We start from the raw sequence: 14,599 nt of genomic DNA, 5'->3' as shown, positions 1-14,599 counted from the left end.
GAAAAGCTCTGAAGGAGACCAAACTCAACATTTAAATTGTTGAAAAGCCAGGGAACTCCGTCAGATAACAACTATGTAGGATGTGCCCCTTTAAGAATACAATATGCACCAATGATAACTGCATGGTATGTAGAATTAGCCCTAGCATTAACTGTAAAGCTAGAAATGTAGTCTACTGCATAAGATGCATAGAATGTGCTTGTAAAGACATGAACATGACGTACATAGGAGAGACATCTAGGAGCATAGCTGAAAGACTAAATGAACATCTGAGACAATATGACAACAAAAAACAGTCCTCCATACTCTACCAACATGCCAAAGACCACCATGGAGGTAACTTGGGTCAACTTGACATCTGCATCTTATCCAAGCACCCAAAAGACCCAACACTCAGACAAATACGGGAGTACGTCCTTATAAATGAAACCTCCCCAATACTAAATAAGAAATATACATAGTAAATACCATACCTCCATACCCACAGTTTACACAGGTAGAGTAGAATAGTTAGTGGACTGTTAGGTAGATAAATGTATGTATGTGTGTGTATATGCACCCCCTTTTTTTTTTTCTGTATGTAAGCATATAGATATGAAAATAAACAGATCAACATACAGATGGATAGGTACATAGGCTACAAGAACAGACACATATGGAGACATGGGTCCACACATATAAAGATGCACATCCATACATACAAACATGGTACATAGTTACATAACACACACACACACACAGACATGCACACACAAGGGGACAGAGGTGCATACATATACAAACACATGCTCTCGCACACACATACATAGAAAATACACGAACACGAACATGCAAGCACATAAATATGCAGGATACGTACATACAGATGCACACACACACAGACATACATATGTACATATGCATATACACACACATATATACATACACATGCAAACACACACATACATACATACATACGTACATGTATGCATGTATAGACACACACACACTGGCCCACACACATGCGCACAAACAAACAAAAAGGAACGCAGTGTAAATAAGGGACAGAGTGAAGACTATTGAAAAGGTTGCAAGACACAACGAAAATTTTAGGAAAATAAAAATAAGAAAAAAGGTGGAAATTTTACCGGTGAGTGTGTTAAATAATAAGGCACTAAAAGAGAATGACCCTCCCCAGACACAACAGAATATGCTTCAACACACAAACTCATATAAAGAATCTTGCAAACCAAATCCAAAAACGAAATACATCAATAATACTTCCTAGAAATGTTATCACCATTTTATTACAGACACTAAGTAGTGTTAATGAGAAATTCAAAATATTTGATCCTGAACACTTTTAATTAAGTCATAAAATATTTTATTCTTAAAATATGTATATATATATAGGCGCAGGAATGGCTGTGTGGTAAGTAGCTTGCCTACCAACCACATGGTTCTGGGTTCAGTCCCACTGCGTGGCATCTTGGGCAAGTGTCTTCTGCTATAGCCCCGGGCCGACCAATGCCTTGTGAGTGGATTTGGTAGACGGAAACTGAAAGAAGCCTGTCGTATATATGTATATATATATATATATATATGTGTATGTGTGTGTGTTTGTGTGTGTGTGTTTGTCCCCCTAGCATTGCTTGACAACCGATGCTGGTGTGTTTACATCCCCGTCACTTAGCGGTTCGGCAAAAGAGACCGGTAGAATAAGTACGGGGTCGATTTGCTCAACTAAAGGCGGTGCTCCAGCATGGCCGCAGTCAAATGACTGAAACAAGTAAAAGAGTAAAGAGTAATATATATTCAATACTATTAACGAAACAGAATTTATTGCCTATCCTTGAAATTCTAGCTAACCATCGTTCTTCACTGTTCATTTACGTACATTTTATATACACCTACAACACGGATACGTAAGTGTATGTGGACAGCCTATCATTTACTGCAAGAACTGGAGGTTGTATTTCTGTTTCCTTGCATTGGAATAATAGACAGCTTGTCATTGGCTACGACACATATTACATACTACACAACGAACTTGGTAGAACTACTTAATACTTTCACACATCAAACTGCTCGGAACTCCAGCTGCAACAGTAACAACTGCTTAAACAACAGACAACTGTTGGTAAGTATTCGTTACAAGCTATTTCTTGTGTATATTTGTGATTTAAACATTTAGTAATATTTCTCAGTTTATCATTTGGAGAAAAAGAATATTAGTAAAAAAGTAACTCTCTTTTTACTCTTTTACTTGTTTCAGTCGTTTGACTGTGGCCATGCTAGAGCACCGCCTTTAGTCGAGCAAATCGACTCCAGGACTTATTCTTTATGTAAGCCCAGTGCTTATTCTATCGGTCTCTTTTGCAGAACCGCTAAGTGACGGGGATGTAAACACACCAGCATCGGTTGTCAAGCAATGCTAGGGGGACAAACACACACACACACATATATATATATATATATATATATATATATATATATATATATATATACATATATACGACAGGCTTTTTTCAGTTTCCGTCTACCAAATCCACTCACAAGGCATTGGTCGGCCCGGGGCTATAGCAGAAGACACTTGCCCAAGATGCCACGCAGTGGGACTGAACCCAGAACCATGTGGTTGGTTAGCAAGCTACTTACGACACAGCCACTGCTGCGCCACATTTCAATATTATAATTTCAAACTAATTAAATTCATCTTAGTTATATTCTCATTATATAAATGCATTTGTATCATGTGCCTTACTAATTACTGTGATATACTCTTTACTCTTTTACTTGTTTCAGTCATTTGACTGCAGCCATGCTGGAGCACCGCCTTTAATCGAGCAACTCGACTCCAGGACTTATTCTTTTTGTAAGCCCAGTACTTATTCTATTGGTCTCTTTTGCCGAACTGCTAAGTAACGGGAACATAAACACACCAGCATCGGTTGTCAAGCAATGCTAGGGGGACATTGTTATCAATTACTTAACAGTTTTTACTTCTGCTAATTTATACATATCATTAATAACCCAAGTTACATATTAATTAATATTAATTAATAATACAGTATGAGAATGTCATTGTGTATTTGGTCTTGGATACCTAAGCTTGAGATGGTGTGTGTGTGTGTGCGTGTGTGTATAAATCATCATCATCATTGATTAACATCTGCTTTCCATGCTGGGATGTGTTGGACAGTTTGACTAAGGATTGGCAAGCCAGGAGGCTGCACCAGGCTCCAATCTGATCTGGATGCATTTCCTAATGCTAACAACTCCGTGTCTCATATTTTTGTTTGCCCACTCAGTTGTATTTATCAATTTATCTTTGTGTGTGTGCACGTGTATACATATATATAAAACACCCTAATGTGGGCCTTAACTCCCAAAGTTTAGTCATTTCTTTTATGATCCAAAAATAGGTCAAAAGTACTGAATGGATCTTCATGAAATTTGGAAATTATATTCTATGCATAAGGGCCATAACCCCCATGACAATTCATATATTTTTGCTGTTGATGAAATTTTAACCATAGATATTAGAAAAAAATGAAGTAATATTTCTAAAATTTCATCTTCTTGCAAGTTACAAAGACCCCTCCATGGGGACTTAACACCATGGTGGTAGCATTCACTTAATGACACACTATAATTTAGTCAGTATGAGAAGGAAGGAAATGACTGTATCTACTCATTACAACAAGAGGATAGAATACACAAGGCGCTTGTAATAAGTCATAATTTTTATTGCAGATAATAGGTTCACATACAAGGTTAGTTGAAAGAATCTTATAATATAACATGAATGTATTCTGTCTGCAGTCACATGTCTCCAAGTAAGAATGGTGAATCAGTGGGCTTGAGTGTGGTGGCTTGATCCAGTACACATTGAAGAATCAACATGCACTGAATGGTGCAAATTAGAATTTCTTTCCTTTATATAGGGATGGACAGGAAGTCCCCGACTTTCACATAAAACCAGGAGTTCTAGAAGAATCTCAAAAATTCTAGAAGCTTGAGGGAGATTACTCTCGTAACATCCCTTTTTTAGTTTTGTTTGCTGTCATAGCCACCAGGGGTCACTACATCACTCCCCTCTTAGACAGACAGTTGATAAGCAGAACCATTGTAGCGATCCAGGGCAGATACGAAGCAAAATGAAGTAGCAGAAACATGTTCTTGAAAACAGGTAGTAAAATAGAAAAAGCATGTTATTGCATCATGATAGATACTGAACATAATTGCAGAGTTTGGTGCAGTAAGCCTTTAGCTACACAGCTATGCACATCAAACTAAATGCAAAACATGGAAAATGAAAAATACAATGTGGAAAAAAGCAGAGGAACAATGTTTGTGAATAACTTTCTTTGAAAAAGAAATAACAAACAGTTTGTGTTGTAATACAAAGTTAAATGTAGACGCAAGAGTGGCTGTGTGGTAAGTAGCTTGCTTACCAACGACATGGTTCTGGGTTCAGTCCCACTGCATGGCACCTTGGGCAAGTGTTCTCTACTATAGCCTCGAGCCGACCAAAGCCTTGTGAATGGATTTGGTAGATGGAAACTGAAAGAAGCCTGTCGTATATATATATATATGTGTTTATGTGTTTGTGTGTCTGTGTTTGTCACCCCAACATCGCTTGACAACCGATGCTGGTGTGCTCATGTCCCCGTAACTTAGTGGTGCAGCAAAAGAGATCGATAGAATAAGTACTAGGCTTACAAAGAATAAGTCCTGAGGTTGATTTGCTCGACTAAAGGCGGTGCTCCAGCATGTCCACAGTCAAATGATTGAAACAAGTAAAAGAGTAAAGAGAGTACATAGTTCTAGATAATTTTTGTGTGAGTGTGATAGTACACAAGAAGGTCCAGAGTAAGGTGAATGCAGCATATACTACAAAAAGGAAGCTGAAGGAAGTTCTTCTTAGTTTGCTGCCCGGGAAGGTGGTTTCTGTGAGACAGAGCCAGTGAAACTTGATGTGCAACCGTGATAGCTAATGTCCAGGGAACTGGAAATCACAGGATGCAAAAGTCAAGGTGTAAGAGCGTGCAATGTTGGCTGCTGAGACATAAGCAGTGCCAAGATTTTGCCTGCAAAACATTGAGTTGTTTGCAGAGGCAAGGCTGTAGGTGCCAGAAAAGTGACAGTGACTAGCGAAGCGAGTCAAGCCATAAGGATGGTGGCAAAAGGGAGAAGTTCTGACATGCAAGAGACTTGGTGTTGATCAGGTGCCAGAGGAAGAAAGTGCATGGAATGCTACGTGATGCAAAGAGAAAAAATATATGCGTTTATAAGAGGTGGTTTGTGCGTCCTACAAACCAGAGAAGCGACATATGGCAAAAACACGTAAGGAGCTTGTTTACCGGATGAGAAAGGTTTGAGAAAAGCATTCAGCTGGAATAAACCTAGAAATGTGAGATTGGATAGCATGAGGCAGACTGCATGTATGTGTGTATGTATGCATGAACACTGAGCAGTAAAGTAATGTGCAAGTGTAACTTCTGAAAGCATTGTGAAGCAACATCAATTGCAAAGTCTGATACAGTAACTTTCAGCAAGAGTTGAGCATCTAAGACTGAGTGTACAAGGTGAGGTGCTGAGTAGAGAAGAAATTGGAAGAGAAAAGCTCATGATGAGATACATGCAGAATGTTCAGTTTGTTGAAATTGTTCCAATGAATGCTGTTAAATGCCTGGTTGGTGAACAAAATGTCACATTTCTGATTACGAAGCTTTTTGAAGTGCTGTCCAGCTGTGAGGTGCTCAGAGTGACTGGAATTTGCTGTATAAGGCCACAAATCCGGCTGCTGTACACAAGATGGAGCAGGAACGAGTCGAGATTAGTGGTGAGGTGGTGGTGGTGGTGTTTGCGTTGTAGTCAGGTACAAAGGCTGAGACGGTGGCGGTGGTATTGGTGGTGTTGATGAGAATGCTGTTCTGCATGGCTGTCAAAGTCCAGCCACATGGAAAATTCGAGACAGGTGAATGCAATAGAAAACTGTTGAGATCTGGCGTGCACATCCACTGCACATGCTCAGAGTGGTGATTGCATGGGAAGAACCAGTGAGGAAGATGAAGACGGACACCATGTCGGAAATGCTCCGATGTGAAATTATTGGCAAAACGTTGACAGTTGACTTGGTGAGAGGGAATTGCTTCAAAGGAGATTATTTGAAGGAAGAATGCATATTCTGTTAGGTACGAGCTCAAAGTGAAGATGAATCCTAGAGGTTCACTTGAACAAAAGAAAATATCCTGATGTCGGGTCAACAGTTTGTAGTTGAGATGCGAGCAAAAACTACGATTCTGAAAAGTGTATAATTACCATCTCTATACAGAGATGGTAATTATATACTTTTCAATTTTTAGTGCTCCCAAGAAGCAACAGGATTTCCCATTAACACTCAGCTCTGAGTGTATTGCTTCCTGTTGCAAAAACAGCTGTAATCCAGTGAAAATGACTAGGAGAGTCCAGTTCCTTAATGCATATTCCAATCTAGTATTCGACTGACATTTTATTTTCAAGTGTATGTAAATTGAGGCCAAACAGCTAGTTTTAATGTAGCTATACTTAAGTGCTATATATATATATATATAGATAGATAGATACTAGCAGAGGCACTTGACATTGCCCGGGAATGAAATTGTTCCTTATATATGTGTGTGTGTGTGTGTTTGTGTGAAGGCACATGGCTTAGTGGTTAAGGCATTCAGCTCATGACTATAAGGTTGTGAGTTCGATTCCCGGTGACACGTGTCCTTGAGCAAGATGCTTTATTTCATGTTGCTCCAGTCCGCTCAGTTGGCAAAACTGAGTTGGACTTGTATTTCAAAGGGCCAGCCTTGTCACACTCTGTGTCACGCTGAATCTCCCTGAGAACTACGTTAGGGGTACACGTGTCTGTGGATTGCTCAGTCACTTGCACGTTAATTTCACGAGCAAGCTGTTCCGTTGATCGCATCAGCTGGAACCATCGTTGTCGTAACAGACAGTGCTCCTTTATATATATATATATATATATATATATATACCGGAGTAAGCTCATAAATGTGAAACAAGGTGGAAGGTGGCAAAAAAGAGTACTTAAATACCAGAGGTAGAGTAATATGCTTTATTTAAAAGCAGCAGGAATATAACAAATGCTGTTACTCAGTTTCACGTTCCCGTTCATCAGGCAGCTTTGTTAAAATTTTAACAAAACTGTCTGACGAACGGGAACGCGAAACTCTAAGTAACAGCTTTTGTTATATTTCTGCTGCTTTTAAATAAAGTATATATATATGTATATACTTCAGAGGAAGTAGTTCAGCTAGTGGAATCAGACTTGGCTGATCTTGCTAACACTCCCTGATTTTGTTCCATGATAATACCATTTCCAAGAGAGAGATTCTCTTGGTGCAGTGCCAGTGAAACTATTTCACTAATCCCTGCTATGCCTATCAGTCATTTTAATAATCTTAGCTATTAAAAAAGAATGCCTAAGTCACTTAAATTTGCAACTTATTCTTTTGCCATATCAAAAGTAGTAAAATGCGAGAATTGTTAGAGCAACAGAAAAAATGCTTCACAGTATTTCTTCCGACTCATTTTGTTCTGAGTTCAAATTCTGTCAAGATCGACCTTGCCTTTAATCCTTTCAGGGTCAATAAAATAAGTACCAGTCAAGGAGTGTGAGTGATATAACTGACTTGACTTCTCCCCTCAAAATTACTGACATTGAAATTAGAATTGGTTATTCTGTGTTTATAGTTTCTTTCCTGAATTATAAATGACTAGCAGTATCGCCCGGCGTTGCTCGGGTTTGTAAGGGAAATAACTACATAAGCATTTTTAGAGATGTAAAGTATAATAGCCATCTCAATATGGCTAACTACAAAGGTGGGTGTTACTGTAGCTTTTTACGTTCTGAGATTTAATAATAAATTTTTAGAGAGTTACTTCCCTTATATATGCCAAAAATGCATTAAAAATGGGAAAATATGATGGTAAATTTTTTTTAAATCGTAGACTTATCGTAGACGCGCGCTAATACCCAGAAGGGCTCAATATGAATCACGACTATAAGATACCCGGTTTTGGTTAAACTGCACCGCAAAACGTGGGAGTAGTTAGGAATCTAAATCGTAGGAGACAGACAGCACACAACCTCTCTTTTATATATAAAAATATACTAGAGGAGAGTGAATGTTGCAATAATACACTTATGAACATCTAATGTATAATACAGCTGTCAAGTTCTTTATTTGTTTAAGCTAGAATTTGAGACACATTATTGGTCAAATAAAGTAGTTAATATCCAAATCACTGATTGCTATTTGATATTACTTACATAATGTTTTGAGATGATTATGAGTTAGCTACTCGAATTGTTAATCACTAGATATCAGGGAATGATTTATATACAATTTAGCATTTTATTTCAGATTGGCAAATCCTATACTAATGAAGATGTTATCAGTGATACTGTTGGTGTTGTTAATGACTGAAAGCTGCTGGTGTGCGTATCATATCTACCGCATGAAAGAGAACAATGATATAAACAATTATATTGGAGATATTGTCACTGATATGCACTTACTGGATGATATACAGACTCAAGATGATAGAAGCAAACTGACATTTAAAATACTCCAGGGTAGTACTGATGGAAGTGTTCAGTTGTTTAATGTTACACCTGGAGGACAACTGTACACAGCTGCCATATTGGATGCAGAAACATTGTGCCAATACAATGTGGAATGCTTCAGGATTTTGGAAGTAGCAGTTCAACATGGCCATTCTGTTATCAAGATATTAGAAGTCAAAGTTATAATAGAAGATGTCAATGATAATTCTCCTATATTTCCAAATAAGGAATTTCAAGTGTCATTTGATGAAAGTGTGACCAAAGGAATCAAAGAAATCATTCCAAATGCGATTGATAACGATATTAGCTCTCGGAATTCTAAACTCAATTATCAACTGAAGGAAAATGAAAATGTTCCTTTTCAATTGGTTGTTTCTAAGTCACGTGGAACTGATTTATTGCAACTAATTTTAGAAGGTTCCTTAGACCGTGAGACAAAAGATATGTACAATATTCAGTTAATTGCCAAAGATCAAGGAACACCACCAAAGGAAGGTGTATTGGATATAAAAATATTAGTGGGAGATAAAAATGATAATTTTCCTGTTTTCTCCCAGAATATTTACAATGTCACTATAAATGATACATACCAGAGAAGCAAGCCTCTTGTTAAGGTCTCTGCATCAGACTTAGATAAAGGGGAAAATGGAAGAATTTCTTATGTCTTTAATAATGTTAAAACACCTAAAAGGATAAAAGAAAGCTTTAAATTAGAGGAGGCAACAGGGGAGCTATTTTTGAAGAAAGAATTTAATTTTGGTGAGATTTACGAGATATTTATTGATGCCAGAGATAATGGTAAACCACCTATGTCATCAACAGTCACAGTTTTTATAAATGGTGTCAGTCATCTTAACAATCCTCCCAAAATTGATGTTAAATTTGTTATAAAGTCAACTGGAAACACAGCTGTCATCTCAGAAGGAACTCAAAATCAAAGTTTTGTTGCTTATGTCAAAGTTACCGACAATGACAGTGGAGAAAATGGACAAGTGAAATGTCATTTACAAAATAGATATCTTCAGCTAATCTCAGAGTCTGAAAAGAAATACAAAATTATTGTCAAGAGTGAAATAGATAGAGAGAGTGAGAAGAGCTTTAATTTCACCATTAAATGTCAAGATAATGGTTTACCTCCATTGAAAGTAGAGAAACAGTTTTCTATGCTGGTCACTGACATAAATGATGTACAACCTCAGTTTAGTCAGGACATATTTAAGTTTCTCACCTATGAAAATGAACACAAAGACTTCCCTGTTGGATATGTCAATGCCACAGACCCAGATATTGGAGATGGAGGACAATTAACCTATTCTCTATTATCTAATGGAAAAGATATTCTACCATTTCAGATATCTGATGTGGGATTCATTTCCACAACTGAGTCCCTAGACAGAGAAGAAAAGAACCTGTATGAGTTTAAGGTTTTAGTAAAAGATAAAGGAACACCATCACTGGAGAAGAGAGCAAATGTTGTTGTTGAGGTTATGGATTTAAATGATAATGCTCCCTATTTCAGTTTCCCTAATGTTGACCCTTTCAGTCTTAATGTCCACTACCATCCCCACTCTGACCAGGATATCACAGTTGTTAGGGCCTCTGACAGAGACAGCCAACACAATGCCTTCCTCACATATGAAATACTCAGAGGTAATGAGAAACACTTATTTCAAATGAACCATCACTCTGGTGTCTTATCTTTCTCTCGCTCACTTTACCAAAATGATGCTGGATTCTATGAACTGGAATTAGGTGTGAAAGACAGTGGCAGTCCAGTTCTGTCATCGACAACAACTTTGTCTTTGACTCTCACAGTTAGTAAGAACACATCAAAGATATTTAAGACCCCTTCAAAGACAACAACAGAATCAAGTAATGGTCTCCAATTGAATGTGATGATTGTTATTGTTGTAGCAGCTGTGATCGTATCAGTTGTCATAGTGATCTCTATATCAATCTGTATAGTTCATAGGTTGAAGCAGACAAATAGAAACTATAATAGTAGTGTTGATATGTACCATGGTGTTATACCAGCATTAAATATGCAATCAAGATATATGTTTTATCCTGCTTGTGTTCCTCCTGGAGTTCAGTACACATTGGAGAGAAATGTGAAGAAATCTCAACAACCAATGGTAGACAGAGAAAATATTCACTGCTGGACTATGACAAATGATAGACGGGTTGAACCAGCTTCAGTAAAACATCATCAGGTGAGATTTTTCAGTTATATTTTTAGAATTACTTTAAAAAAAAAAAGATGTCCTATATCAGAATTTTTCCAAAATGTGAGTCAGTATAAATGACTTGTAGATAAACTCTTCCTTGAAGATGAGATATTTGACAAGCCCTGATCATTCTATTGCATTAGTCATTGATTTGTGTATAGATTGAAATGACTGGTTTTAAATTTTTTATACTTTATTGTTCACTGTTTCATTGATGTATATATCTTGTATAAATCAATATAGTCTTACAAAATTTTTAAATTATTAAATACCATCATCTGTAGTTTTTTTCTTCTTATTTCTATCTGTACTTTATAAGCATCACATACAGTGATGTATTATTTTGTTTAATTTAATGTTTGTTGGCTGAAAATACTTTAATGGAACTTAGTAATATATGTCAGCTGCAGGTTTTGGCTTTACTCTTGAACTGTGTATTTGTTTTTTTTTTCTTTCTTCAAATTTTCTCTTCATTATAACGTCTCAAACTTTAGGTATTTCTCCCAAGAGAAGAAAGTTCATCTCCTGGTTACCAAGAGCTAAACAGACCTAACGAATTCAATGAGATATCAGCAATGTCCACTCATACTGATAGTGGGCATGACTGGGTTGTTGGTAGTGCTGATCACTATGAGGAACTGCCAGGTTAGTTAAAAATACTGACTCTCTCTTCAATAATAATAATAATGAAATTATTGTATACAGTGCTCAGGTGCACCACAACTTGTCAGATAGTGTGTATAAAGTATATGCAGTAATGTACAAATGTCTGGAAAGTGAACAATGTATGAGTCAGATACATACTTGCGTGTGTATGGAGGGGAGAAAATCAGGTGTAGTGTTGGCGAATCTCAGAAAGCATGGAAGTTTTGAAGGATGCAGTGCTCCGACAACTAACAACTGATGCCGACAGTTTGTTCCATGCTTCAGCAACTCTTAGCGTGAAAAAATGTTTCCTAAAGTCATGGTAGCTGAGCTATTTTCTGACTTTGTAAACATGTCCACGGGTGTTAGACAGGTGATGTTTGAAAAGGTGCTCAGAGTTATTGTTTGTAAGATGGTTAATAATTTTATGGGTGTCTGCCAAGTCAGCTGCCAGACATTGGAGTCTCAATGTGTCCATGCCCAGGATAGTAAGGCGTTCAGAATATGGCAGATGCCTGATGGAGGGTATTCTCTTGGCTGCACGTCACTGAATGGCTTCCAGATGATTAATATCCTGTGCAAGATAGGGGTTCCAGACCGGCGATGCAAATTCCAGGTGAGGTCGTACCATAGCTATATAAAGCCGCAGTTCGATTCTATGTTACGTAATACTAGTGATGGCTAAGTTCTTTTTGCTGCTCTTCATAAGAGCCAAAAGATATTTTCTTAAGTTCAAGACCCACAATATACATACATTTTAAAAGATATATTAAGTAAGAATACATATATACAGCCACAGGTGAACTCACTGAATACTGATTGATTTCATCTCATTAAATGCATTTATTTTGTCATCATTTTTGTAGTTCTCAAAACCCAGCAGGTAGAATGTTTAAAGCATTCTTGAGTCACTCATAATTACTTTTTGGGCAGCATGTCTGAAGTGGTTAAGGTGTGTATCAGAATGTGTTGAGGTAAACAGATGTGATAGGCATGTGGATGCCTTCAAAGTGAACAAAGGAACAACATCTTTTTATAGTTTAAATGATTTATTTGTGGGACTTGCATTTGCTGGTGTAATGCATAAGTTTTCACTACATCAGTTTGTTGCCAACTGCAATGAGCCAGCGAGGAATTCGACAATGTACATCTGTGGATATGCTAGGGTAAAAAGTGAATACTGTCTGTGTGTGTGTTGTTCATCAGAGAAAATACTGGTCAGCTATCTTATGCACTCTGAGTCCCAGATCTTTTCTATCTGTCCTTTTACTGACCAAGGTATTTATAACATATCGTGGCAGCTAGAAGGACAGATATACATTGTGCTTAAATAGGTCAGCTCCTGTCCATTTGATCTTCACCTGACATGGCTGAGGTCGAAGGGAGATGATCAATCTTTTTTTTTTGACAGGACGAAGAAAATTTCTTTCATGCTTGTTTGGTCAGTGGTGGTTCAGACAAGTGAGATTCCTCAGATTTGGTTTCGAATCTAAGCTTGGAGAAAGGAAGTGTTAATTTTTACATGTATCTTATGAGAAGCATTTTGACCACGACTGATAAATTTTGAAATAGTTAGACACTAAAAAGTCAAGAGGTTTACACAATCAGTCTACTAAATATATAAATAGTATTAATTCTAGTAATTTATTTTCCATATGATATTTTATTTATGAAATCATCATTTGTCTTTAGATATTTAATTTCTGTGCATACGGAAGACTGTCAGTGTTCTAAGTATCATAGAATATGCAGCCATAGTTTTAACAGGAATTAAGTAAATTTTTTAATAAATGGAAAACTAATTTAGAAAAAATAGCTTCAGTGTAATTTTTATCAAATTCGTTTTTAATAACTTTTTAAAAATCGATCTACTTCCAGGTCTGTACTGTTATCAAAGTGACCATACGTGGAACAGGAGAAATCCACTTCCATGCACGCCCAGTGGTTCAAAGAGAGATAATAATGGATATCAACCTAATGGTGACAATATCACTGATAACCAAATACCTTTGACTATATTTGATAATACATCTAAGATCACTGAACAACCATCTACTGTACCAATGACAAGTCACTTTACTTCGAACAGTAAACCAGCACTACCAGCTGTACCTAAAGCAACAGCACTACCAAAAGTACCTTCAATACCTCAGGTACCTTCAGTTTCCATAGTAAAAAATATGCACAGTAACTCTACGGAAACACTGTATTAATATAAGCATCTTATAAGTTGTCTTCACAACTTACATAATGAAAATAATACAAAAATCAATAGAATATTCCTCTAAACATATTTTATAATACAAGGATTCTTTTTATTTGGATTGACATGTTAGTGGTCAATATATATCACATACAACTACATAATTCACTTATTTTGGTAATCTCCTTCCCATACTCTTGAAATACACTGATATATTTCACCTAGTATACTTTTGGTTGTTATCTTTATATATAAAAGTGAGGTTGTGTGCTGTCTGTCTCCTACGATTTAGATTCCTAACTACTCCCACATTTTGCGGTGCAGTTTAACCAAAGCCGGGTATCTTATAGTCGTGATTCATATCGAGCCCTTCTGGGTATTAGTGGGCGTCTACAATGAGTCTACGATTTTAAAAATAATTTACCATCATTTTTTTCCATTTTAATGCATTTTTTCGCTATTATATAAGGGAAGTAACTCTCTAAAAATGTCTACGATGAGTCAACGATTTAAAAAAAATTTACCATTTTTTTCCATTTTTAATGCATTTTTTTTGCTATTTTTTGGCTATAACTCTCTAAAAATGCTTATATAGTTATGTCCCTTACAAACCCGAGCAACGCCGGGCGATACTGCTAGTATATAATATAATAATAATTAAATTATTGTATACAGTGCTCAGGTGCACCACAACTTGTCAAAAGTGCATATAAAGCACATGTAGTAATGTACAAATGTCTGGAAAGTGAATAGTGTATGAGTCAGATACATGCTTGCGTGTGTATGGAGGGGAGAAAATCAAGTGTAGTGTTGGCGAATCTCAGAAAGCATGGAAGTTTTGAAGGATGCAGTGCTCCGACAACTAACAACTGATGCCGGCAGTTTGTTCCACGCTTCAGCAACTCTCAGCGTGAA

The 14,599-nt window shown here is 36.9% G+C and overlaps 2 protein-coding genes across 4 annotated transcripts in view; both read left to right on the top strand.

Moving 5' to 3' along the window:
* Positions 1-14,599, top strand: part of LOC115218750 — an 82,937-nt gene that overhangs the window by 56,135 nt on the left and 12,203 nt on the right. Inside the window, exons 22-25 of the mRNA XM_029788660.2 lie at positions 8,406-9,607; positions 9,755-10,821; positions 11,331-11,481; positions 13,360-13,634. Coding sequence (XP_029644520.2) covers positions 8,406-9,607; positions 9,755-10,821; positions 11,331-11,481; positions 13,360-13,634 — 2,695 coding nt within the window. The remainder of the gene's footprint in view (positions 1-8,405; positions 9,608-9,754; positions 10,822-11,330; positions 11,482-13,359; positions 13,635-14,599) is intronic.
* Positions 1,777-13,918, top strand: LOC115218752 (protocadherin beta-2-like). Of its 3 annotated transcripts, XM_036509224.1 has the most exons (5): positions 1,778-2,119; positions 8,406-10,821; positions 11,331-11,481; positions 13,360-13,375; positions 13,415-13,918. In XM_036509224.1, exons 2-5 carry the CDS (start codon positions 8,425-8,427, stop codon positions 13,692-13,694), a joined length of 2,844 nt encoding a protein of 947 aa, XP_036365117.1. In that variant the 5' UTR covers positions 1,778-2,119; positions 8,406-8,424; the 3' UTR covers positions 13,695-13,918. The 3 variants fall into 3 exon arrangements, with proteins under 3 accessions (XP_029644521.2, XP_036365117.1, XP_036365118.1); XM_029788661.2 differs by having other exon boundaries at positions 1,777-2,119; positions 13,360-13,918; XM_036509225.1 differs by lacking the exon at positions 11,331-11,481 and having other exon boundaries at positions 1,779-2,119; positions 13,360-13,644.

Source organism: Octopus sinensis, linkage group LG14, assembly GCF_006345805.1.
Source record: "Octopus sinensis linkage group LG14, ASM634580v1, whole genome shotgun sequence".
In the NCBI taxonomy this organism is placed as follows: Eukaryota; Metazoa; Mollusca; class Cephalopoda; order Octopoda; family Octopodidae; genus Octopus; species Octopus sinensis.
This window is presented reverse-complemented; position numbering and strand designations above follow the sequence as displayed.

Excerpts from the sequence above, each read along its gene's own strand:
- LOC115218752 (XM_029788661.2), top strand. The coding sequence starts at position 8,425 with ATGAAGATGTTATCAGTGATACTGTTGGTGTTGTTAATGACTGAAAGC. Across the intron at positions 10,822-11,330 it reads CTTCAGTAAAACATCATCAG|GTATTTCTCCCAAGAGAAGA; the intron begins GTGAGATTTTTC and ends CTCAAACTTTAG. Across the intron at positions 11,482-13,359 it reads TCACTATGAGGAACTGCCAG|GTCTGTACTGTTATCAAAGT; the intron begins GTTAGTTAAAAA and ends ATCTACTTCCAG.